The sequence below is a fragment of the Mesoplodon bidens genome, assembly GCF_964165515.1.
Source record: "Mesoplodon bidens genome assembly, chromosome: Y".
In the NCBI taxonomy this organism is placed as follows: Eukaryota; Metazoa; Chordata; class Mammalia; order Artiodactyla; family Ziphiidae; genus Mesoplodon; species Mesoplodon bidens.
This window is the reverse complement of record NC_138180.1, coordinates 53,969,025-53,994,727: the sequence shown is the minus strand read 5'-3', so window position 1 is coordinate 53,994,727 and position 25,703 is coordinate 53,969,025. Positions and strand designations below refer to the sequence as shown.

The 25,703-nt window shown below is 57.5% G+C and overlaps 1 protein-coding gene across 1 annotated transcript in view; it reads right to left on the bottom strand.

Annotated features, from left to right (window-relative positions):
- Positions 1 to 25,703, bottom strand: part of LOC308609741 (putative GTP-binding protein 6) — a 192,884-nt gene that overhangs the window by 157,248 nt on the left and 9,933 nt on the right. Inside the window, exons 9-13 of the mRNA XM_081223451.1 lie at positions 25,613 to 25,683; positions 25,355 to 25,485; positions 24,958 to 25,028; positions 23,944 to 24,102; positions 22,331 to 22,539 (exon numbers count right to left, since the gene is read on the bottom strand). Of these exons, the coding sequence (XP_081079577.1) occupies positions 22,331 to 22,539; positions 23,944 to 24,102; positions 24,958 to 25,028; positions 25,355 to 25,485; positions 25,613 to 25,683 (641 nt within the window). The remainder of the gene's footprint in view (positions 1 to 22,330; positions 22,540 to 23,943; positions 24,103 to 24,957; positions 25,029 to 25,354; positions 25,486 to 25,612; positions 25,684 to 25,703) is intronic.

Genomic DNA, 25,703 nt, shown 5'->3' with positions numbered 1-25,703 from the left:
TAGGCCTTGATGTTGTCATGAGGGGACCCTGTCCCTTGACATTTTGATGAGGTGACCCTATCCCTTGATGCTGCGATGAGGAGACCCTGTCTCGTGATACGGTGATGAGGGAACCTGGCCCCGTGATGCTGTGATGAGGGGATCGTGTCCCTTGATGTCGTGATGAGGGGACCCTGCCCAGTGATGCTGTGATGAGGAGACCATGTACCGTGATGCTGTGATGAGGGGACACTGTCCCTTGATGTGGTGATGTGGGGACCCTGCCCAGTGATGCTGTAATGAGTGGACCCTGTACCGTGATGCTGTGATGAGGGGACACTGTGCCTTGATGTGGTGATGTGGGGACCCTGCTCAGTGATGCTGTGATGAGGGGACCCTGTACTGTGATGTTGTGATGAGGGGACCTAACCCGTGATGCTGTGATGCGGGGACCCTGTCACGTGATGTGGTGACGATGGGACCCTGTCCCTTGATGCTCTGATGAGGGGACCCTGCCCAGTGATGCTGTGATGAGGGGAACCTGTCCCATGATACTGCGATGAGGGGACCCTGGCCCGTGCTGCTTTTATGAGCGGACCTTGTCCAGTGATGCTGTGATGAGGGGACATTGTCCCTTGGTGTGTTGATGAGGGCACCCTGCCCAGTGATGCTGTGATGAGGGGACCATGTACCGTGATGCTGTGATGAGGGGACACTGTCCCTTGATGTGGTGATGTGGGGACCCTACCCAGTGATGCTGTGATGAGGGGACCCTATCCCTTGATATTGTCATGAGGGGACCCTGTCCCTTGACATTCTGATGAGGTGACCCTATCCCTTGATGCTGCGATGAGGAGACCCTGTCTCGTGATACTGTGATGAGGGGACCTGGGCCCGTGACGCTGTGATGAGGGGACCGTGTCCCTTGATGCTGCGGTGAGGGGACCCTGTCGCGTGATGGTGTGATGAGGGGACAATGTCTCTTCATGTGGTGATGAGGGGACCCTGCCCATTGACGTGCTGATGAGGGGACCCTGTCCCGTGATGCTGTGAGGAGAGGATCCTGACCCTTGATGCTGGGATGAGGGACCCTGTCTCTTGATGTTGTAATGAGGGGACCCTGTTCCATGATTCTGTGATGAGGGAACCCTGTCCCGTGATGCTGTGATGAGGGAACACTGTCCCTTGATGTGATGTGGGGACCCTGCCCAGTGATGCTGTGATGAGGGGACCCTGTCCCGTGATGCTGTGATCAGGGGACCCTGTACCGTGACGCTGTGATGAGGGGACACTGTCCCTTGATGTGGTGATGTGGGGACCCTGCCCAGTGATGCTGTGATGAGGGGACCCTGTCCCGTGATGCTGTGATGTGGACACATTGTCCCGTGATACTGTGATGAGGGAACCCTGTCCCATGATGTTGAGTTGAGGGGACCGTGTCCCTTCATGCTGTGATGAGGGGACCCTAGGCCTTGATGTTGTCATGAGGGGACCCTGTCCCTTGACATTTTGATGAGGTGACCCTATCCCTTGATGCTGCGATGAGGAGACCCAGTCTCGTGATACGGTGATGAGGGGACCTGGCCCTGTGATGCTGTGATGAGGGGATCGTGTCCCTTGATGTCGTGATGAGGGGACCCTGCCCAGTGATGCTGTGATGAGGGGACCCTGTCCCATGATACTGCGATGAGAGGACCCTGTGCCTTGATTCTGTGATGAGGGGACCCTGGCCCGTGTTGCTTTTATGAGCGGACCTTGTCCACTGATGCTGTGATGAGGGGACATTGTCCCTTGGTGTGTTGATGAGGGCACCCTGCCCAGTGATCCTGTGATGAGGGGACCATGTACCGTGATGCTGTGATGAGGGGACACTGTCCCTTGATGTGGTGATGTGGGGACCCTACCCAGTGATGCTGTGATGAGGGGACCCTATCCCTTGATGTTGTCATGAGGGGACCCTGTCTCGTGATACTGTGATGCGGGGACGTGACCCGTGATGCTGTGATTAGGGGACACTCTCCATTGGTGTGGTGATGAGGGGACCCTGCCCAGTGATATTGTGATGAGGGGACCCTGTCTCGTGATACTGTGATGAGGGGACCTGACCCATGATGCTGTGATGAGGGGACTCTGTCCCTTGATGCTGTGATGAGGGGATGTTTTTCCGTGATGCTCTGATGAGGGGACCATGTACCGTGATGCTGTGATTAGGGGACACTCTCCATTGGTGAGGTGATGAGGGGATCCTGCCCAATGATTCTGGGATGAGGAAAACTGTCCCTTCATGCTGTGATGCGGGGACGTTGTCCCGTGACGCTGTGATGAGGGGACCGTGTCCCTTGATGCTGTGGTGAGGGGACCCTGTCGCGTGATGGTGTGATGAGGGGACAATGTCCCTTCATGTGGTGATGAGGGGCCCCTGCCCATTGGCGTGGTGATGAGGGGACCCTGTCCCGTGATGCTGTGAGGAGAGGATCCTGTCCCTTGATGCTGTGATGAGGGACCCTGTCTCTTGATGTTGTAATGAGGGGACCCTGTTCCATGATTCTGTGATGAGGGAACCCTGTCCCGTGATGCTGTGATGAGGGAACACTGTCCCTTGATGTGGTGATGTGGGGACCCTGCCCAGTGATGCTGTGATGAGGGGACCCTGTCCCGTGATGCTGTGATCAGGGGACCCTGTACCGTGACGCTGTGATGAGGGGACACTGTCCCTTGATGTGGTGATGTGGGGACCCTGCCCAGTGATGCTGTGATGAGGGGACCCTGTCCCGTGATGCTGTGATGTGGACACATTGTCCCGTGATGCTGTGATGAGGGAACCCTGTCCCATGATGTTGAGTTGAGGGGACCGTGTCCCTTGATGCTGTGATGAGGGGACCCTAGGCCTTGATGTTGTCATGAGGGGACCCTGTCCCTTGACATTTTGATGAGGTGACCCTATCCCTTGATGCTGCGATGAGGAGACCCAGTCTCGTGATACGGTGATGAGGGGACCTGGCCCTGTGATGCTGTGATGAGGGGATCGTGTCCCTTGATGTCGTGATGAGGGGACCCTGCCCAGTGATGCTCTGATGAGGGGACCCTGTCCCATGATACTGCGATGAGAGGACCCTGTGCCTTGATTCTGTGATGAGGGGACCCTGGCCCGTGTTGCTTTTATGAGCGGACCTTGTCCACTGATGCTGTGATGAGGGGACATTGTCCCTTGGTGTGTTGATGAGGGCACCCTGCCCAGTGATCCTGTGATGAGGGGACCATGTACCGTGATGCTGTGATGAGGGCACACTGTCCCTTGATGTGGTGATGTGGGGACCCTACCCAGTGATGCTGTGATGAGGGGACCCTGACTGTTGCTGCTGTGATGACGGGACCCTGTCCCTTGATGTTGTGTTGAGGGGCCCCTATCCCTTGATTGGGTGATGAGGGGACCCTGTCGCGTGATGCTGTGAGGAGAGGATCCTGTCCCTTGATGCCGTGATGAGGGACCCTGTCTATTGATGTTGTAATAAGGGGACCCTGTTCCATGATTCTGTGATGAGAGAACCCTGTACCGTGATGCTGTGATGAGGGGACACTGTGCCTTGATGTGGTGATGTGGGGACCCTGCTCAGTGATGCTGTGATGAGGGGACCCTGTACCGTGATGCTGTGATGAGGGGACACTGTGCCTTGATGTGGTGATGTGGGGACCCTGCTCAGTGATGCTGTGATGAGGGGACCTAACCCGTGATGCTGTGATGCGGGGACCCTGTCACGTGATGTGGTGACGATGGGACCCTGTCCCTTGATGCTCTGATGAGGGGACCCTGCCCAGTGATGCTGTGATGAGGGGAACCTGTCCCATGATACTGCGATGAGGGGACCCTGGCCCGTGCTGCTTTTATGAGCGGACCTTCTCCAGTGATGCTGTGATGAGGGGACATTGTCCCTTGGTGTGTTGATGAGGGCACCCTGCCCAGTGATGCTGTCATGAGGGGACCATGTACCGTGATGCTGTGATGAGGGGACACTGTCCCTTGATGTGGTGATGTGGGGACCCTACCCAGTGATGCTGTGATGAGGGGACCCTATCCCTTGATATTGTCATGAGGGGACCCTGTCCCTTGACATTCTGATGAGGTGACCCTATCCCTTGATGCTGCGATGAGGAGACCCTGTCTCGTGATACTGTGATGAGGGGACCTGGGCCCGTGACGCTGTGATGAGGGGACCGTGTCCCTTGATGCTGCGGTGAGGGGACCCTGTCGCGTGATGGTGTGATGAGGGGACAATGTCTCTTCATGTGGTGATGAGGGGACCCTGCCCATTGACGTGCTGATGAGGGGACCCTGTCCCGTGATGCTGTGAGGAGAGGATCCTGTTCCTTGATGCTGTGATGAGGGACCCTGTCTCTTGATGTTGTAATGAGGGGACCCTGTTCCATGATTCTGTGATGAGGGAAACCTGTCCCGTGATGCTGTGATGAGGGGACACTGTCCCTTGACGCGGTGATGTGGGGACCCTGCCCAGTGATGCTGTAATGAGTGGACCCTGTACCGTGATGCTGTGATGAGGGGACACTGCCCCTTGATGGGGTGATGTGGGGACCCTGTCCAGTGCTGCTATGATGAGGGGACCCTAGGCCTTGATGTTGTCATGAGGGGACCCTGTCCCTTGACAGTTTGATGAGGTGACCCTATCCCTTGATGCTGCGATGAGGAGACCCTGTCTCGTGATACTGTGATGAGGGGACCTGGCCCCGTGGTGCTGTGATGAGGGGATCGTGTCCCTTGATGCTGTGATGAGGGACCCTCTCTCTTGATGTTGTAATCAGGGGACCCTGTTCCATGATTCTGTGATGAGGCAACCCTGTCCCATGATGCTGTGATGAGGAGACACTGTCCCTTGATGTGATGTGGGGACCCTGTCCAGTGATGCTGTGATGAGGGGACCCTGCCCTGCGATTCTGTGATGAGGGGACCCTAGCCCTTGATGTTGTCATGAGAGGACCCTGTCCCTTAACATTTTGATGAGGAGACCCTATCCCTTGATGCTGCGACGAGGAGACCCTGTCTCTTGATACTGTGATGAGGGGACCTGACCCGTGATGCTGTGATGAGGGGACCGTGTCCACTGATGCTGTGATGAGGGGACACTGTCCCTTGATGTGGTGATGTGGGGACCCTGCCCAGTGATGCTGTGATGAGGGGAACCTGTCCCATGATACTGCGATGAGGGGACCCTGGCCCGTGCTGCTTTTATGAGCGGACCTTGTCCAGTGATGCTGTGATGAGGGGACATTGTCCCTTGGTGTGTTGATGAGGGCACCCTGCCCAGTGATGCTGTGATGAGGAGACCATGTACCGTGATGCTGTGATGAGGGAACACTGTCCCTTGATGTGGTGATGTGGGGACCCTACCCAGTGATGCTGTGATGAGGGGACCCTATCCCTTGTTATTGTCATGAGGGGACCCTGTCCCTTGACATTCTGATGAGGTGACCCTATCCCTTGATGCTGCGATGAGGAGACCCTGTCTCGTGATACTGTGATGAGGGGACCTGGGCCCGTGACGCTGTGATGAGGGGACCGTGTCCCTTGATGGTGCGGTGAGGGGACCCTGTCGCGTGATGGTGTGATGAGGGGACAATGTCTCTTCATGTGGTGATGAGGGACCCTGTCCCGTGATGCTGTGAAGAGTGGATCCTGTCCCTTGATGCTGTGATGAGGGACCCTGTCTCTTGATGTTGTAATCAGGGGACCCTGTCCCTTGATGCTGTGATGCGGGGACCCTGTCCCGTGATGCTGGTATGCGGACACATTGTCTCGTGATGCTGTGATGAGGGGACCCTGTCGGTTGGTGTTGTGATGACGGGAGACTGTCCCTTGATGTTGTGTTGAGGGGCCCCTGTCCCTTAATTTGGTGATGAGGGGACCCTGCCCAGTGATGCTGTGATGAGGGGACCCTGTCACGTGATGTGGTGACGATGTGACCCTGTCCCTTGATGTTCTGATGAGGGGACCCTGTCCCGTGATGCTGTGATGAGTCGACCGTTCCCAGTGATGTTGTGATGAGGGGACCCTTTCCCTTGCTGTGGTGATGAGAGGACCCTGCCCAGTGATGCTGTGATGAGGGGACCCTGTCCCTTGATGTTGTGATGAGGGGATGCTTTTCTGTGATGCTCTGATGAGGGGACCCTGTCCCGTGATGCTGTGATTAGGGGACACGCTCCATTGGTGAGGTGATGAGGGGATCCTGTCCAGTGATGCTGTGATGAGGGGACCCTGTCGCGTGATGGTGTGATGAGGGGACGATGTCCCTTCATGTGGTGATGAGGGGACCCTGCCCACTGACGTGGTGATGAGGGGACCCTGTCCCGTGAGGCTCTGAGGAGAGGATCGTGTGCCTTCATGCTGTGATGAGGGACCCTGTCTCTTGATGTTGTAATGAGGGGACCCTGTTCCATGATTCTGTGATGAGGGAACCCTGTACCATGATGCTGTGATGAGGGGACACTGACCCTTGATGTGGTGATGTGGGGACCCTGCCCACTGATGCTGTGATGAGGGCACCCTGCCCAGTGATGCTGTGATGACGGGACCATGTACCGTGATGCTGTGATAAGGGGAAACTGTCCCTTGATGTGGTGATGTGGGGACCCTACCCAGTGATGATGTGATGAGGGAACCCTGTCCCGTGATGCTGTGGACACATTGTCCCATGATGCTGTGATGAGGGAACCCTGTCCCATGATGTTGAGTTGAGGGGACCGTGTCCCTTGATGCTGTGATGAGGGGACCCTAGGCCTTGATGTTGTCATGAGGGGACCCTGTCCCTTGACATTTTGATGAGGTGACCCTATCCCTTGATGCTGCGATGAGGAGACCCAGTCTCGTGATACGGTGATGAGGGGACCTGGCCCTGTGATGCTGTGATGAGGGGATCGTGTCCCTTGATGTCGTGATGAGGGGACCCTGCCCAGTGATGCTCTGATGAGGGGACCCTGTCCCATGATACTGCGATGAGAGGACCCTGTGCCTTGATTCTGTGATGAGGGGACCCTGGCCCGTGTTGCTTTTATGAGCGGACCTTGTCCACTGATGCTGTGATGAGGGGACATTGTCCCTTGGTGTGTTGATGAGGGCACCCTGCCCAGTGATCCTGTGATGAGGGGACCATGTACCGTGATGCTGTGATGAAGGGACACTGTCCCTTGATGTGGTGATGTGGGGACCCTACCCAGTGATGCTGTGATGAGGGGACCCTATCCCTTGATGTTGTCATGAGGGGACCCTGTCTCGTCATACTGTGATGCGGGGACGTGACCCGTGATGCTGTGATTAGGGGACACTCTCCATTGTGTGGTGATGAGGGGACCCTGCCCAGTGATATTGTGATGAGGGGACCCTGTCTCGTGATACTGTGATGAGGGGACCTGACCCATGATGCTGTGATGAGGGGACTCTGTCCCTTGATGCTGTGATGAGGGGATGCTTTTCCGTGATGCTCTGATGAGGGGACCCTGTCCCGTGATGCTGTGATTAGGGGACACTCTCCATTGGTGTGGTGATGAGGGGATCCTGCCCAGTGATTCTGGGATGAGGGAAACTGCCCCTTCATGCTGTGATGCGGGGACGTTGTCCCGTGACGCTGTGATGAGTGGACCGTGTCTCGTGATACTGTGATGAGGGGACCTGACCCGTGATGCTGTGATGAGGGGACCGTGACCCTTGATACTGTGCTGAGGGGACCCTGTCCAGTGATGCTGTGATGAGGGGACCCTGTCCCGTGATGCTGTGATCAGGGGACCCTGTACCGTGACGCTGTGATGAGGGGACACTGTCCCTTGATGTGCTGATGTGGGGACCCTGTCCAGTGATGCTGTGATGAGGGGACACTGTCCCGGCATGCTGGGATGCGGACACATTGTCCCGTGATGCTGTGATGAGGGGACCCTGACTGTTGCTTCTGTGATGACGGGACCCTGTCCCTTGATGTTGTGTTGAGGGGCCCCTATCCCTTGATTGGGTGATGAGGGGACCCTGTCCCGTGATGCTGTGAGGAGAGGATCCTGTCCCTTGATGCTGTGATGAGGGACCCTGTCTCTTGATGTTGTAATGAGGGGACCCTGTTGCATGATTCTGTGATGAGGGAACCCTGTCCCGTGATGCTGTGATGAGGGAACACTGTCCCTTGATATGGTGATGTGGGGACCCTGCTCAGTGATGCTGTGATCAGGGGACCCTGTACCGTGACGCTGTGATGAGGGGACACTGTCCCTTGATGTGGTGATGTGGGGACCCTGCCCAGTGATGCTGTGATGAGGGGACCCTGTCCCGTGATGCTGTGATGTGGAAACATTGTCCCGTGATGCTGTGATGAGGGAATCCTGTCCCATGATGTTGAGTTGAGGGGACCGTGTCCCTTGATGCTGTGATGAGGGGACCCTAGGCCTTGATGTTGTCATGAGGGGACCCTGTCCCTTGACATTTTGATGAGGTGACCCTATCCCTTGATGCTGCGATGAGGAGACCCAGTCTCGTGATACGGTGATGAGGGGACCTGGCCCTGTGATGCTGTGATGAGGGGATCGTGTCCCTTGATGTCGTGATGAGGGGACCCTGCCCAGTGATGCTGTAATGAGGGGACCCTGTCCCATGATACTGCGATGAGAGGACCCTGTGCCTTGATTCTGTGATGAGGGGACCCTGCCCGTGTTGCTTTTATGAGCGGACCTTGTCCACTGATGCTGTGATGAGGGGACATTGTCCCTTGGTGTGTTGATGAGGGCACCCTGCCCAGTGATCCTGTGATGAGGGGACCATGTACCGTGATGCTGTGATGAGGGCACACTGTCCCTTGATGTGGTGATGTGGGGACCCTACCCAGTGATGCTGTGATGAGGGGACCCTATCCCTTGATGTTGTCATGAGGGGACCCTGTCTCGTGATACTGTGATGCGGGGACGTGACCCGTGATGCTGTGATTAGGGGACACTCTCCATTGGTGTGGTGATGAGGGGACCCTGCCCAGTGATATTGTGATGAGGGGACCCTGTCTCGTGATACTGTGATGAGGGGACCTGACCCATGATGCTGAGATGAGGGGACTCTGTCCCTTGATGCTGTGATGAGGGGATGCTTTTCCGTGATGCTCTGATGAGGGGACCCTGTCCCGTGATGCTGTGATTAGAGGACACTCTCCATTGGTGAGGTGATGAGGGGATCCTGCCCAATGATTCTGGGATGAGGAAAACTGTCCCTTCATGCTGTGATGCGGGGACGTTGTCCGTGACGCTGTGATGAGGGGACCGTGTCCCTTGATGCTGTGGTGAGGGGACCCTGTCGCGTGATGTTGTGATGACGGGACAATGTCCCTTCATGTGGTGATGAGGGGCCCCTGCCCATTGGCGTGGTGATGAGGGGACCCTGTCCCGTGATGCTGTGAGGAGAGGATCCTGTCCCTTGATGCTGTGATGAGGGACCCTGTCTCTTGATGTTGTAATGAGGGGACCCTCTTCCATGATTCTGTGATGAGGGAACCCTGTCCCGTGATGCTGTGATGAGGGAACACTGTCCCTTGATGTGGTGATGTGGGGACCCTGCCCAGTGATGCTGTGATGAGGGGACCCTGTCCCGTGATGCTGTGATCAGGGGACCCTGTACCGTGACGCTGTGATGAGGGGACACTGTCCCTTGATGTGGTGATGTGGGGACCCTGCCCAGTGATGCTGTGATGAGGGGACCCTGTCCCGTGATGCTGTGATGTGGACACATTGTACCGTGATGCTGTGATGAGGGAACCCTGTCCCATGATGTTGAGTTGAGGGGACCGTGTCCCTTGATGCTGTGATGAGGGGACCCTAGGCCTTGATGTTGTCATGAGGGGACCCTGTCCCTTGACATTTTGATGAGGTGACCCTATCCCTTGATGCTGCGATGAGGAGACCCAGTCTCGTGATACGGTGATGAGGGGACCTGGCCCTGTGATGCTGTGATGAGGGGATCGTGTCCCTTGATGTCGTGATGAGGGGACCCTGCCCAGTGATGCTGTGATGAGGGGACCCTGTCCCGTGATGCTGTGATCAGGGGACCCTGTACCGTGACGCTGTGATGAGGGGACACTGTCCCTTGATGTGCTGATGTGGGGACCCTGTCCAGTGATGCTGTGATGAGGGGACACTGTCCCGGCATGCTGGGATGCGGACACATTGTCCCGTGATGCTGTGATGAGGGGACCCTGACTGTTGCTGCTGTGATGACGGGACCCTGTCCCTTGATGTTGTGTTGAGGGGCCCCTATCCCTTGATTGGGTGATGAGGGGACCCTGTCCCGTGATGCTGTGAGGAGAGGATCCTGTCCCTTGATGCCGTGATGAGGGACCCTGTCTATTGATGTTGTAATAAGGGGACCCTGTTCCATGATTTTGTGATGAGAGAACCCGGTACCGTGATGCTGTGATGAGGGGACACTGTGCCTTGATGTGGTGATGTGGGGACCCTGCTCAGTGATGCTGTGATGAGGGGACCCTGTACCGTGATGCTGTGATGAGGGGACCTAACCCGTGATGCTGTGATGCGGGGACCCTGTCACGTGATGTGGTGACGATGGGACCCTGTCCCTTGATGCTCTGATGAGGGGACCCTGCCCAGTGATGCTGTGATGAGGGGAACCTGTCCCATGATACTGCCATGAGGGGACCCTGGCCCGTGCTGCTTTTATGAGCGGACCTTGTCCAGTGATGCTGTGATGAGGGGACACTGTCCCTTGGTGTGTTGATGAGGGCACCCTGCCCAGTGATGCTGTGATGAGGGGACCCTGTCCTGCGATGCTGTGATGAGGGGACCCTAGCCCTTGATGTTGTCATGAGGGGACCCTGTCCCTTGACGTTCTGATGAGGAGACCCTATCCCTTGATGCTGCGATGAGGAGACCCTGTCTCGTGATACTGTGATGAGGGTACCTGACCCGTAATGTTGTGATGAGGGGACCGTGTCCCTTGATGCTGTGGTGAGGGGACCCTGTCACGCGATGGTGTCATGAGGGGACAATGTCTCTTCATGAGGTGATGAGGGACCCTGTCCCGTGATGCTGTGAGGAGTGGATCCTGTCCCTTGATGCTGTGATGAGGGACCCTGTCTCTTGATGTTGTAATCAGGGGACCCTGTCCCTTGATGCTGTGATGCGGGGACCCTGTCCCGTGATGCTGGTATGCGGACACATTGTCTCGTGATGCTGTGATGAGGGGACCCTGTCGGTTGCTGTTGTGATGACGGGAGACTGTCCCTTGATGTTGTGTTGAGGGGCCCCTGTCCCTTAATTTGCTGATGAGGGGACCCTGCCCAGTGATGCTGTGATGAGGGGACCCTGTCACGTGATTTGGTGACGATGGGACCCTGTCCCTTGATGTTCTGATGAGGGGACCCTGTCCCGTGATGCTGTGATGAGTCGACCGTTCCCAGTGATGTTGTGATAAGGGGACCCTTTCCCTTGCTGTGGTGATGAGAGGACCCTGCCCAGTGATGCTGTGATGAGGGGACCCTGTCCCTTGATGTTGTGATGAGGGGATGCTTTTCTGTGATGCTCTGATGAGGGGACCCTGTCCCGTGATGCTGTGATTAGGGGACACGCTCCATTGGTGAGGTGATGAGGGGATCCTGTCCAGTGATGCTGTGATGAGGGTACCCTGTCGCGTGATGGTGTGATGAGGGGACAATGTCCCTTCATGTGGTGATGAGGGGACCCTGCCCACTGACGTGGTGATGAGGGGACCCTGTCCTGTGATGCTCTGAGGAGAGGATCGTGTGCCTTCATGCTGTGATGAGGGACCCTGTCTCTTGATGTTGTCATGAGGGGACCCTGCTCCATGATTCTGTGATGAGGGAACCCTGTACCATGATGCTGTGATGAGGGGACACTGACCCTTGATGTGGTGATGTGGGGACCCTGGCCACTGATGCTGTGATGAGGGCACCCTGCCCAGTGATGCTGTCATGAGGGGACCACGTACCGTGATGCTGTGATGAGGGGACCATGTACCATGATGCTGTGATAAGGGGACACTGTCCCTTGATGTGGTGATGTGGGGATCCTACCCAGTGATGCTGTGATGAGGGAACCCTATCCGTTGATGTTGTCATCAGGGGACCCTGTCCCTTGACATTTTGATGAGTTGACCCTATCCCTTGATGCTGCGATGAGGAGACCCTGTCTCGTGATACTGTGATGAGGGGACCTGACCTGTGATGCTGTGATGAGGGGACACTGTCCCTTGACGCTGTGGTGAGGGGACCCTGTCGCGTGATGGTGTGATGAGGGGACAATGTCCCTTCATGTGGTGATGAGGGGACCCTGCCCACTGACGTGGTGATGAGGGGACCCTGTCCCGTGATGCTCTGAGGAGAGGATCGTGTGCCTTCATGCTGTGATGAGGGACCCTGTCTCTTGATGTTGTAATGAGGGGACCCTGTTTCATGATTCTGTGATGAGGGAACCCTGTCCCGTGATGCTGTGATGAGGGGACACTGTCCCTTGATGTGGTGATGTGGGGACCCTGCCCACTGATGCTGTGATGAGGGGACCCTGTCCTGCGATGCTGTGATGTGGACACATTGTACCGTGATGCTGTGATGAGGGAACCCTGTCCCATGATGTTGAGGGGATCGTGTCCCTTGATGCTGTGATGAGGGGACCCTAGGCCTTGATGTTGTCATGAGGGGACCCTGTCCCTTGACATTTTCATGAGGTGACCCTATCCCTTGATGCTGCGATGAGGAGACCCTGTCTCGTGATACGGTGATGAGGGGACCTGGCCCCGTGATGCTGTGATGAGGGGATCGTGTCCCTTGATGTCGTGATGAGGGGACCCTGCCCAGTGATGCTGTGATGAGGGGAACCTGTCCCATGATACTGCGATGAGGGGACCCTGGCCCGTGCTGCTTTTATGAGCGGACCTTGTCCAGTGATGCTGTGATGAGGGGACATTGTCCCTTGGTGTGTTGATGAGGGCACCCTGCCCAGTGATGCTGTGATGAGGGGACCACGTACCGTGATGCTGTGATGAGGGGACACTGTCCCTTGATGTGGTGATGTGGGGACCCTACCCAGTGATGCTGTGATGAGGGGACCCTATCCCTTGATATTGTCATGAGGGGACCCTGTCCCTTGACATTCTGATGAGGTGACCCTATCCCTTGATGCTGCGATGAGGAGACCCTGTCTCGTGATACTGTGATGAGGGGACCTGGGCCCGTGACGCTGTGATGAGGGGACCGTGTCCCTTGATGCTGCGGTGAGGGGACCCTGTCGCGTGATGGTGTGATGAGGGGACAATGTCTCTTCATGTGGTGATGAGGGGACCCTGCCCATTGACGTGCTGATGAGGGGACCCTGTCCCATGATGCTGTGAGGAGAGGATCCTGTTCCTTGATGCTGTGATGAGGGACCCTGTCTCTTGATGTTGTAATGAGGGGACCCTGTTCCATGATTCTGTGATGAGGGAAACCTGTCCCGTGATGCTGTGATGAGGGGACACTGTCCCTTGATGCGGTGATGTGGGGACCCTGCCCAGTGATGCTGTAATGAGTGGACCCTGTACCGTGATGCTGTGATGAGGGGACACTGTGCCTTGATGTGGTGATGTGGGGACCCTGCTCAGTGATGCTGTGATGAGGGGACCCTGTACTGTGATGCTGTGATGAGGGGACCTAACCCGTGATGCTGTGATGCGGGGACCCTGTCACGTGATGTGGTGACGATGGGACCCTGTCCCTTGATGCTCTGATGAGGGGACCCTGCCCAGTGATGCTGTGATGAGGGGAACCTGTCCCATGATACTGCGATGAGGGGACCCTGGCCCGTGCTGCTTTTATGAGCGGACCTTGTCCAGTGATGCTGTGATGAGGGGACATTGTTCCTTGGTGTGTTGATGAGGGCACCCTGCCCAGTGATGCTGTCATGAGGGGACCATGTACCGTGATGCTGTGATGAGGGGACACTGTCCCTTGATGTGGTGATGTGGGGACCCTACCCAGTGATGCTGTGATGAGGGGACCCTATCCCTTGATATTGTCATGAGGGGACCCTGTCCCTTGACGTTCTGATGAGGTGACCCTATCCCTTGATGCTGCGATGAGGAGACCCTGTCTCGTGATACTGTGATGAGGGGACCTGGGCCCGTGACGCTGTGATGAGGGGACCGTGTCCCTTGATGCTGCGTCGAGGGGACCCTGTCGCGTGATGGTGTGATGAGGGGACAATGTCTCTTCATGTGGTGATGAGGGGACCCTGCCCATTGACGTGCTGATGAGGGGACCCTGTCCCGTGATGCTGTGAGGAGAGGATCCTGTTCCTTGATGCTGTGATGAGGGACCCTGTCTCTTGATGTTGTAATGAGGGGACCCTGTTCCATGATTCTGTGATGAGGGAAACCTGTCCCGTGATGCTGTGATGAGGGGACACTCTCCCTTGATGCGGTGATGTGGGGACCCTGCCGAGTGATGCTGTAATGAGTGGACCCTGTACCGTGATGCTGTGATGAGGGGACACTGCCCCTTGATGGGGTGATGTGGGGACCCTGTCCAGTGCTGCTGTGATGAGGGGACCCTAGGCCTTGATGTTGTCATGAGGGGACCCTGTCCCTTGACAGTTTGATGAGGTGATCCTATCCCTTGATGCTGCGATGAGGAGACCCTGTCTCGTGATACTGTGATGAGGGGACCTGGCCCCGTGGTGCTGTGATGAGGGGATCGTGTCCCTTGCTGTCGTGATGAGGGGACCCTGCCCAGTGATGCTGTGATAAGGGGACCCTGTCCCTTGATGCTGTGATGCAGGGACCCTGTCACGTGATGTGGTGACGAGGGGACCCTGTCCCTTGATGCTCTGATGAGGGGACCCTGTCCCGTGACGCTGTGATGAGGGGACCCTGTCCGTTGCTGCTGTGATGACGGCACACTGTCCCTTGATATTGTGTTGAGGGGCCCCTGTCCCTTGATTGGGTGATGAGGGGACCCTGCCCAGTGATGCTGTGATGAGTGGACCCTTTCCAGTGATGCTGAGAGGAACCTGTCCCTTGCTGTGGTGATGAGGGGCCCCTGCCCATTGGCGTGGTGATGAGGGGACCCTGTCCCGTGATGCTGTGAGGAGAGGATCCTGTCCCTTGATGCTGTGATGAGGGACCCTGTCTCTTGATGTTGTAATGAGGGGACCCTGTTCCATGATTCTGTGATGAGGGAACCCTGTCCCGTGATGCTGTGATGAGGGAACACTGTCCCTTGATGTGGTGATGTGGGGACCCTGCCCAGTGATGCTGTGATGAGGGGACCCTGTCCCGTGATGCTGTGATCAGGGGACCCTGTACCGTGACGCTGTGATGAGGGGACACTGTCCCTTGATGTGGTGATGTGGGGACCCTGCCCAGTGATGCTGTGATGAGGGGACCCTGTCCCGTGATGCTGTGATGTGGACACATTGTCCCGTGATGCTGTGATGAGGGAACCCTGTCCCATGATGTTGAGTTGAGGGGACCGTGTCCCTTGATGCTGTGATGAGGGGACCCTAGGCCTTGATGTTGTCATGAGGGGACCCTGTCCCTTGACATTTTGATGAGGTGACCCTATCCCTTGATGCTGCGATGAGGAGACCCAGTCTCGTGATACGGTGATGAGGGGACCTGGCCCTGTGATGCTGTGATGAGGGGATCGTGTCCCTTGATGTCGTGATGAGGGGACCCTGCCCAGTGATGCTCTGATGAGGGGACCCTGTCCCATGATACTGCGATGAGAGGACCCTGTGCCTTGATTCTGTGATGAGGGGACCCTGGCCCGTGTTGCTTTTATGAGCGGACCTTGTCCACTGATGCTGTGATGAGGGGACATTGTCCCTTGGTGTGTTGATGAGGGCACCCTGCCCAGTGATCCTGTGATGAGGGGATCCTGTACCGTGATGCTGTGATGAGGGGACACTGTCCCTTGATGTGGTGATGTGGGGACCCTACCCAGTGATGCTGTGATGAGGGGACCCTATCCCTTGATGTTGTCATGAGGGGACCCTGTCTCGTGATACTGTGATGCGGGGACGTGACCCGTGATGCTGTGATTAGGGGACACTCTCCATTGGTGTGGTGATGAGGGGACCCTGCCCAGTGATATTGTGATGAGGGGACCCTGTCTCGTGATACTGTGATGAGGGGACCTGACCCATGATGCTGTGATGAGGGGACTCTGTCCCTTGATGCTGTGATGAGGGGATGCTTTTCCGTGATGCTCTGATGAGGGGACCCTGTCCCGTGATGCTGTGATTAGGGGACACTCTCCATTGGTGTGGTGATGAGGGGATCCTGCCCAGTGATTCTGGGATGAGGGAAACTGTCCCTTCATGCTGTGATGCGGGGACGTTGTCCCGTGACGCTGTGATGAGTGGACCGTGTCTCGTGATACTGTGATGAAGGGACCTGACCCGTGATGCTGTGATGAGGGGACCGTGACCCTTGATACTGTGCTGAGGGGACCCTGTCGCGTGATGGTGTGATGAGGGGACAATGTCCCTTGATGTGGTGATGTGGGGACCCTGCCCAGTGATGCTGTGATGAGGGGACCCTGTCCCGTGATGCTGTGATCAGGGGACCCTGTACCGTGACGCTGTGATGAGGGGACACTGTCCCTTGATGTGCTGATGTGGGGACCCTGTCCAGAGATGCTGTGATGAGGGGACACTGTCCCGGCATGCTGGGATGCGGACACATTGTCCCGTGATGCTGTGATGAGGGGACCCTGACTGTTGCTGCTGTGATGACGGGACCCTGTCCCTTGATGTTGTGTTGAGGGGCCCCTATCCCTTGATTGGGTGATGAGGGGACCCTGTCCCGTGATGCTGTGAGGAGAGGATCCTGTCCCTTGATGCCATGATGAGGGACCCTGTCTATTGATGTTGTAATAAGGGGACCCTGTTCCATGATTCTGTGATGAGAGAACCCTGTACCGTGATGCTGTAATGAGGGGACACTGTGCCTTGATGTAGTGATGTGGGGACCCTTCTCAGTGATGCTGTGATGAGGGGACCCTGTACCGTGATGCTGTGATGAGGGGACACTGTGCCTTGATGTGGTGATGTGGGGACCCTGCTCAGTGATGCTGTGATGAGGGGACCCTGTACCGTGATGCTGTGATGAGGGGACCTAACCCGTGATGCTGTGATGCGGAGACCCTGTCACGTGATGTGGTGACGATGGGACCCTGTCCCTTGATGCTCTGATGAGGGGACCCTGCCCAGTGATGCTGTGATGAGGGGAACCTGTCCCATGGTACTGCGATGAGGGGACCCTGGCCCGTGCTGCTTTTATGAGCGGACCTTGTCCAGTGATGCTGTGATGAGCGGACATTGTCCCTTGGTGTGTTGATGAGGGCACCCTGCCCAGTGATGCTGTGATGAGGGGACCATGTACCGTGATGCTGTGATGAGGGGACACTGTCCCTTGATGTGGTGATGTGGGGACCCTACCCAGTAATGCTGTGATGAGGGGACCCTATCCCTTGATATTGTCATGAGGGGACCCTGTCCCTTGACATTCTGATGAGGTGACCCTATCCCTTGATGCTGCGATGAGGAGACCCTGTCTCGTGATACTGTGATGAGGGGACCTGGGCCCGTGACGCTGTGATGAGGGGACCGTGTCCCTTGATGCTGCGGTGAGGGGACCCTGTCGCGTGATGGTGTGATGAGGGGACAATGTCTCTTCATGTGGTGATGAGGGGACCCTGCCCATTGACGTGCTGATGAGGGGACCCTGTCCCGTGATGCTGTGAGGAGAGGATCCTGTCCCTTGATGCTGTGATGAGGGACCCTCTCTCTTGATGTTGTAATCAGGGGACCCTGTTCCATGATTCTGTGATGAGGCAACCCTGTCCCGTGATGCTGTGATGAGGAGACACTGTCCCTTGATGTGATGTGGGGACCCTGTCCTGCGATTCTGTGATGAGGGGACCCTAGCCCTTGATGTTGTCATGAGAGGACCCTGTCCCTTGACATTTTGATGAGGAGACCCTATCCCTTGAGGCTGCGATGAGGAGACCCTGTCTCTTGATACTGTGATGAGGGGACCTGACCCGTGATGCTGTGATGAGGGGACCGTGTCCACTGATGCTGTGATGAGGGGACACTGTCCCTTGATGTGGTGATGTGGGGACCCTGCCCAGTGATGCTGTGATGAGGGGAACCTGTCCCATGATACTGCGATGAGGGGACCCTGGCCCGTGCTGCTTTTATGAGCGGACCTTGTCCAGTGATGCTGTGATGAGGGGACATTGTCCCTTGGTGTGTTGATGAGGGCACCCTCCCCAGTGATGCTGTGATGAGGGGACCATGTACCGTGATGCTGTGATGAGGGGACACTGTCCCTTGATGTGGTGATGTGGGGACCCTACCCAGTGATGCTGTGATGAGGGGACCCTATCCCTTGATATTGTCATGAGGGGACCCTGTCCCTTGACCTTCTGATGAGGTGACCCTATCCCTTGATGCTGCGATGAGGAGACCCTGTCTCGTGATACTGTGATGAGGGGACCTGGGCCCGTGACGCTGTGATGAGGGGACCGTGTCCCTTGATGCTGCGGTGAGGGGACCCTGTCGCGTGATGGTGTGATGAGGGGACAATGTCTCTTCATGTGTTGATGAGGGACCCTGTCCCGTGATGCTGTGAGGAGTGGATCCTGTCCCTTGATGCTGTGATGAGGGACCCTGTCTCTTGATGTTGTAATCAGGGGACCCTGTCCCTTGATGCTGTGATGCGGGGACCCTGTCCCGTGATGCTGGTATGCGGACACATTGTCTCGTGATGCTGTGATGAGGGGACCCTGTCGGTTGCTGTTGTGATGACGGGAGACTGTCCCTTGATGTTGTGTTGAGGGGCCCCTGTCCCTTAATTTGCTGATGAGGGGACCCTGCCCAGTGATGCTGTGATGAGGGGACCCTGTCACGTGATGTGGTGACGATGGGACCCTGTCCCTTGATGTTCTGATGAGGGGACCCTGTCCCGTGATGCTGTGATGAGTCGACCGTTCCCAGTGATGTTGTGATGAGGGGACCCTTTCCCTTGATGTTGTGATGAGGGGATGCTTTTCTGTGATGCTCTGATGAGGGGACCCTGTCCCGTGATGCTGTGATTAGGGGACACGCTCCATTGGTGAGGTGATGAGGGGATCCTGTCCAGTGATGCTGTGATGAGGGGACCCTGTCGCGTGATGGTGTGATGAGGGGACAATGTCCCTTCATGTGGTGATGAGGGGACCCTGCCCACTGACTTGGTGATGAGGGGACCCTGTCCCGTGATGCTCTGAGGAGAGGATCGTGTGCCTTCATGCTGTGATGAGGGACCTTGTCTCTTGATGTTGTAATGAGGGGACCCTGTTCCATGATTGTGTGATGAGGGAACCCTGTACCATGATGCTGTGATGAGGGGACACTGTCCCTTGATGTGGTGATGTGGGGACCCTGCCCAGTGATGCTGTGATGAGGGGACCCTGTCCCGTGATGCTGTGATGTGGACACATTGTCCCGCGATGCTGTGATGAGGGAACCCTGTCCCATGATGTTGAGTTGAGGGGACCGTGTCCCTTGATGCTGTGATGAGGGGACCCTAGGCCTTGATGTTGTCATGAGGGGACCCTGTCCCTTGACATTTTGATGAGGTGACCCTATCCCTTGATGCTGCGATGAGGAGACCCAGTCTCGTGATACGGTGATGAGGGGACCTGGCCCTGTGATGCTGTGATGAGGGGATCGTGTCCCTTGATGTCGTGATGAGGGGACCCTGCCCAGTGATGCTGTGATGAGGGGACCCTGTCCCATGATACTGCGATGAGAGGACCCTGTGCCTTGATTCTGTGATGTGGGGACCCTGGCCCGTGTTGCTTTTATGAGCGGACCTTGTCCACTGATGCTGTGATGAGGGGACATTGTCCCTTGGTGTGTTGATGAGGGCACCCTGCCCAGTGATCCTGTGATGAGGGGACCATGTACCGTGATGCTGTGATGAGGGCACACTGTCCCTTGATGTGGTGATGTGGGGACCCTACCCAGTGATGCTGTGATGAGGGGACCCTATCCCTTGATGTTGTCATGAGGGGACCCTGTCTCGTGATACTGTGATGCGGGGACGTGACCCGTGATGCTGTGATTAGGGGACACTCTCCATTGGTGTGGTGATGAGGGGACCCTGCCCAGTGATATTGTGATGAGGGGACCCTGTCTCGTGATACTGTGATGAGGGGACCTGACCCATGATGCTGTGATGAGGGGACTCTGTCCCTTGATGCTGTGATGAGGGGATGCTTTTCCGTGATGCTCTGATGAGGGGACCCTGTCCCGTGATGCTGTGATTAGGGGACACTCTCCATTGGTGTGGTGATGAGGGGATCCTGCCCAGTGATTCTGGGATGAGGGAAACTGTCCCTTCATGCTGTGATGCGGGGACGTTGTCCCGTGACGCTGTGATGAGTGGACCGTGTCTCGTGATACTGTGATGAGGGGACCTGACCCGTGATGCTGTGATGAGGGGACCGTGACCCTTGATACTGTGCTGAGGGGACCCTGTCGCGTGATGGTGTGATGAGGGGACAATGTCCCTTGATGTGGTGATGTGGGGACCCTGCCCAGTGATGCTGTGATGAGGGGACCCTGTCCCGTGATGCTGTGATCAGGGGACCCTGTACCGTGACGCTGTGATGAGGGGACACTGTCCCTTGATGTGCTGATGTGGGGACCCTGTCCAGAGATGCTGTGATGAGGGGACACTGTCCCGGCATGCTGGGATGCGGACACATTGTCCCGTGATGCTGTGATGAGGGGACCCTGACTGTTGCTGCTGTGATGACGGGACCCTGTCCCTTGATGTTGTGTTGAGGGGCCCCTATCCCTTGATTGGGTGATGAGGGGACCCTGTCCCGTGATGCTGTGAGGAGAGGATCCTGTCCCTTGATGCCATGATGAGGGACCCTGTCTATTGATGTTGTAATAAGGGGACCCTGTTCCATGATTCTGTGATGAGAGAACCCTGTACCGTGATGCTGTAATGAGGGGACACTGTGCCTTGATGTAGTGATGTGGGGACCCTTCTCAGTGATGCTGTGATGAGGGGACCCTGTACCGTGATGCTGTGATGAGGGGACACTGTGCCTTGATGTGGTGATGTGGTGATGTGGGGACCCTGCTCAGTGATGCTGTGATGAGGGGACCCTGTACCGTGATGCTGTGATGAGGGGACCTAACCCGTGATGCTGTGATGCGGAGACCCTGTCACGTGATGTGGTGACGATGGGACCCTGTCCCTTGATGCTCTGATGAGGGGACCCTGCCCAGTGATGCTGTGATGAGGGGAACCTGTCCCATGGTACTGCGATGAGGGGACCCTATCCCTTGACAGTTTGATGAGGTGATCCTATCCCTTGATGCTGCGATGAGGAGACCCTGTCTCGTGATACTGTGATGAGGGGACCTGGCCCCGTGGTGCTGTGATGAGGGGATCGTGTCCCTTGATGTCGTGATGAGGGGACCCTGCCCAGTGATGCTGTGATAAGGGGACCCTGTCCCTTGATGCTGTGATGCAGGGACCCTGTCACGTGATGTGGTGACGAGGGGATCCTGTCCCTTGATGCTCTGATGAGGGGACCCTGTCCCGTGATGCTGTGATGAGGGGACCCTGTCTGTTGCTGCTATGATGACGGCACCCTGTCCCTTGATGTTGTGTTGAGGGGCCCCTGTCCCTTGATTGGGTGATGAGCGGACCCTGCCCAATTATGCTGTGATGAGTGGACCCTTCCCAGTGATGCTGAGAGGAACCTGTCCCTTGCTGTGGTGATGAGGGGACCCTGCCCCGTGACGCTGTCATTAGGGGAGCCTGTCCCTTGATGGTGTGCTGAGGGTATGCTTTTCTGTGATGCTCTGATGAGGGGACCCTGCCCAGTGATGCTGTGATGAGAGGAACCTGTCCCTTGATATGGTGATGAGGGAACCCTTCCCAGTGATGCTGTGATGACTGGACCCTGCCCAATGATGTTGTGATGAGGGGACGCTTCCCTGTGATGCTGTGATGAAGCGACCCTGTCCCTTGATGTACTGATGAGGGGACCCTGCCCAGTGATGCTGTGATGAGGGGACCCTGCTCCGTGATGCTGCGATGAGGGAACCCTGCCCCATGATGTTGTGATTAGGGGACCCTGTCTCTTGATGCTGTGATTAGTGGACCCTGTCTGTTGGTGGTGTGATGAGGGGACCCTTTCCCTAGATGTTGTAATGAGGGGACCCTGGCCCGTGATGTTGGGATGATGAGACCTGCCTCCTGTTTCTGGGTATTTGAGGCGACCTGGCCCTCCACACTCACCGAGTGGCGCACGTCCTCCAGGGTCGCCGAGAAGGACTCGACCAGGCTGTGGGGCAGCTGGGAGAGGAAGCCAATGGTGTCCACGTAGATGACGGTCACCCGGGAGGGCAGCCACCCCGCATGCGCTGTGACGTCCAGCGTGGCAAACAGCTGGTCCCGGGGCTGGATGGCGGCGTCCCCTGTCAGCGCCTTGATCAACGTGGTCTTTCCTGCATGTGGGGCACAAGGGGACCGTGCGTGTCAGACCCCTCTGGCCCCCCAGTGAGCACTGTGGACCTCGGGGCTGCCCCACGCTGACCACATGCCGCCGGAGGGTGGGCAGGGGCAGGAGGTCTGTGCGCTGGGAACTCTGTGCAGGACCCGTGGGACGCTGCGCGGGCTGTGCGTGGACTGAGCTGCCGCGGTCTAGGCTTCAGGGTAAAGTGGACCAGGGCCAGGGCAAGCGTGCTGGTGTACAAGGGAGAGACGGCGTAGACACAGACAGTGGTGACGTGCATGTGAGGTGGGCAGGCGTCCACACAGGCGGAGGGATGGTACCGTGGAGTAACCGAGCTGTGGTGTGATGTCTGTGTAGACGAGGGGATGGTGGAGTAGGGGGTGCACTGTGTGCAGATAGGTAGTGAGGGTGTAGACAGTGCTGTGTGTACCTGAGGGGCCCTAGAGCACCCGCCTCCACAGCCTTTCCTGACAACGTGGACACTGTCCACTGAGCCCAGGCTCAGGGGCACCAGCAGTAACCGTCCAGCCCAGGGACACGCCCTGGCTACGCCTGGTCCACCAGGAGGTGGTGACGGGTCCTGCCATCGAGTCACTGGAGGGCGGGGCGCAGCCTGGACGCCGCTGCTCAGTGAAGGGCCCCGAACTCCCGGCCGGTGAGAGTCGGGACCAAGCGGACACTCACTGGATGCTCTGACAGTTAGAGGACACGCCGCCCTCTGAGGATGCGGCCAGGAGGGGCCGTCGGGGTTTCCCGGCATGGGTGATTTTACCTGTAGACATTCATGACTTTTCAAGCCTGCATGCCCCACAGCTTCCTGTGCACGTCTGTGGGACATTCCCTCCCTCCTCTGGACGCAGACCGTGAGCGCCTGATACAGGGACGGGCCCGGCATGGCGGTGCTTCCCGAGCACGTGGCGGGGCGGGGCCTCAGGGCAGCCCAGCGAGCGCTGTGGACTGAGTCCCCGCAGTGCAGGGAACTGGGTGCTTTCCCCTTATCTCAGGGCACCGGGGACCCTACAGGACGCCCTGCACTCTGTCCCCCACGGGGAGTCCACTTGATGTGCTCGTGCAGACAAAGCTGAGAACAGACTGTGAGGTCTTCCTCGATGACACCTGAATCACTCTGATCCCTGGAAGATCCTGCCCACTGTCAATGGACTTACAACTGTCCCCACTTCCTCCTTCTCAGAGTCTGGAAAACATCCACTGAGAGGGGCGTCAGCGCACAGCAGTCACACGGGGGCCGCGTCGCCCCCGGGACGCCCAGGGATGGGGCCCGAGTCCCGTCCTCCTCACCGGGGGCTATAGCCCTCCGCGAGCACCCAGTCTCGCCGGGTCGGCAAGCGGGTTCTCCTAGCGCACCCCGCCCAGCCCAGGCGGGCCCACTCCTCACCGCAGTTTGTGTAGCCCACCACGGAGACCACAGGGATCTCCCGCCGCCTCCGCTGCTGGCCCAGGAGAAGCCTCTTCCGGCGGAGTCTGTCCAGGGCCTTCCGAATCTTCGCTTCCTTATCTTTCAGGAGGCGCTGCTGCACCTGCACGAAAGACTCTCCTAGAAACATACAAGATGGCGAGTCAGTGGGCAGACACGAAAGGCGCAAGAGACACGGGGGTGCCTGCGGGGGACGTGGACAGGCTCCCTCTTGGGGCTGCAGGGATCCGCCTCCCCACCCCAGCCTGCTCCCCTGTACACTTGGCCCCAACACCTTCTGTCCTAAGACAGCTCTGCCCAGCGCGAGGCGGCCTGGCACTTCTGCCCTCTGAGGTCACCTGGGCTCCCCTTTACCCAGGAGGAGGAGGCCAAGGGGAGAGCCTCAAAAGGGCCCCCATGATACCCACAGCGGGCTGAGTGGTGCCCCAAAGATGTGTCCACACCCTGACCCCTAGGACCTACAAATGGGGCCTTATTAAGAAACAGGGTCTCTGCAGGTGTGATGCAGGGAAGGGTCTGAGATGAGGTCCTCCTGGAGGAGGGTGGCCCTACATCCAATGACAAGGTCCTTCTAAGAGACAGAAGAGGAGAGACACAGACACAGAGGAAAAGCCCCGTGAAGACAGAGGAAGAGACGGGAGGGACGCGGCCACGAGCCCAGGGACGCCCGGAGCCCCCAGAAGCTGGAAGGGGCGGGAAAGACCCTCCCCTGGAGCCTCCAGAAGGAACCAGCCCCTGTAACTCCTTGATCTGCTCTGCAGGACTCACGGAGGATCAATGTCTGTGGTTTTAAGGCACCGGTTCGTGGTCCTTCGTTACGGCCGCACCAGGGAAACACCTTGAAACCTTCCTTTGACTGTGACCACGGACAAGGCCCCAGCAGGACCTCTGAGGGACGTCATCCCCTTTGTAGGGGAGGTGGCCACGACAACCCCACCTTCTGAGCTCCCGGTGACAAGACGTCAGACACTGTACCTGACCCCATGATGTTGCGGGAGTCCCGCCCTCGGCCGCCCAGGTGGGCAACGTGGTTTTTCAGGCAGGACCTGGCGTGGAAATGGGTCGGCTCAGGAGACGGGAGCACGTGCCCGTGGGAAGCTGGCACAGAGCCCTGGGTGGGGAGTGGGCATCTAGACAGGAAGAACAGGCTCGCTCGGGACCTCCCCGCCACGTGGGCCTTCACAGGCGGGGACGCAGGGTCCCTTGCGGGGTGGCGGTCCTTGTGGGCCGCGTGCCCTGGTAGGTGTGCCGCTTGGCCACGTCCCCACTGGCCACATTCCACCCTCACCACCCTGGCAACACTCCAGGTAGGGAAAGCAAGAAGCGGTCCAAGGAGGGTTCCGTCTGCCCCGAGCCCAGGCTCTGCAGGTACCTGAGCAGGGGGAGCTCGGCCAGTGCCACCTGCAGCCGGGCCTCCTTGGTGCGGGCGTTGCAGCGGAAAATATGAAGAACCACCGTGAATCGGTCGAACACCCGCACACCCCAGGCGGCTTCCAGTTCTTTCTAGAAGATAGAGTGCAAGGGAGGGGACCTGTGGTGACCCCAGGCCCGTGGAGACCTGTGTCCTCACGGGGACACTGACCCACTCCCTCAGCCGCCGTGGGCGGGAAACAGCGAGCTTCTGAGGTACCTTGGTGGCTGCAGCCATCCTCTCCACATTCAGGAAGACGGCGGTGATTTCCGGGGACCCTCTGATTTTCTCTAGGAAAAGAGGTTGGCTT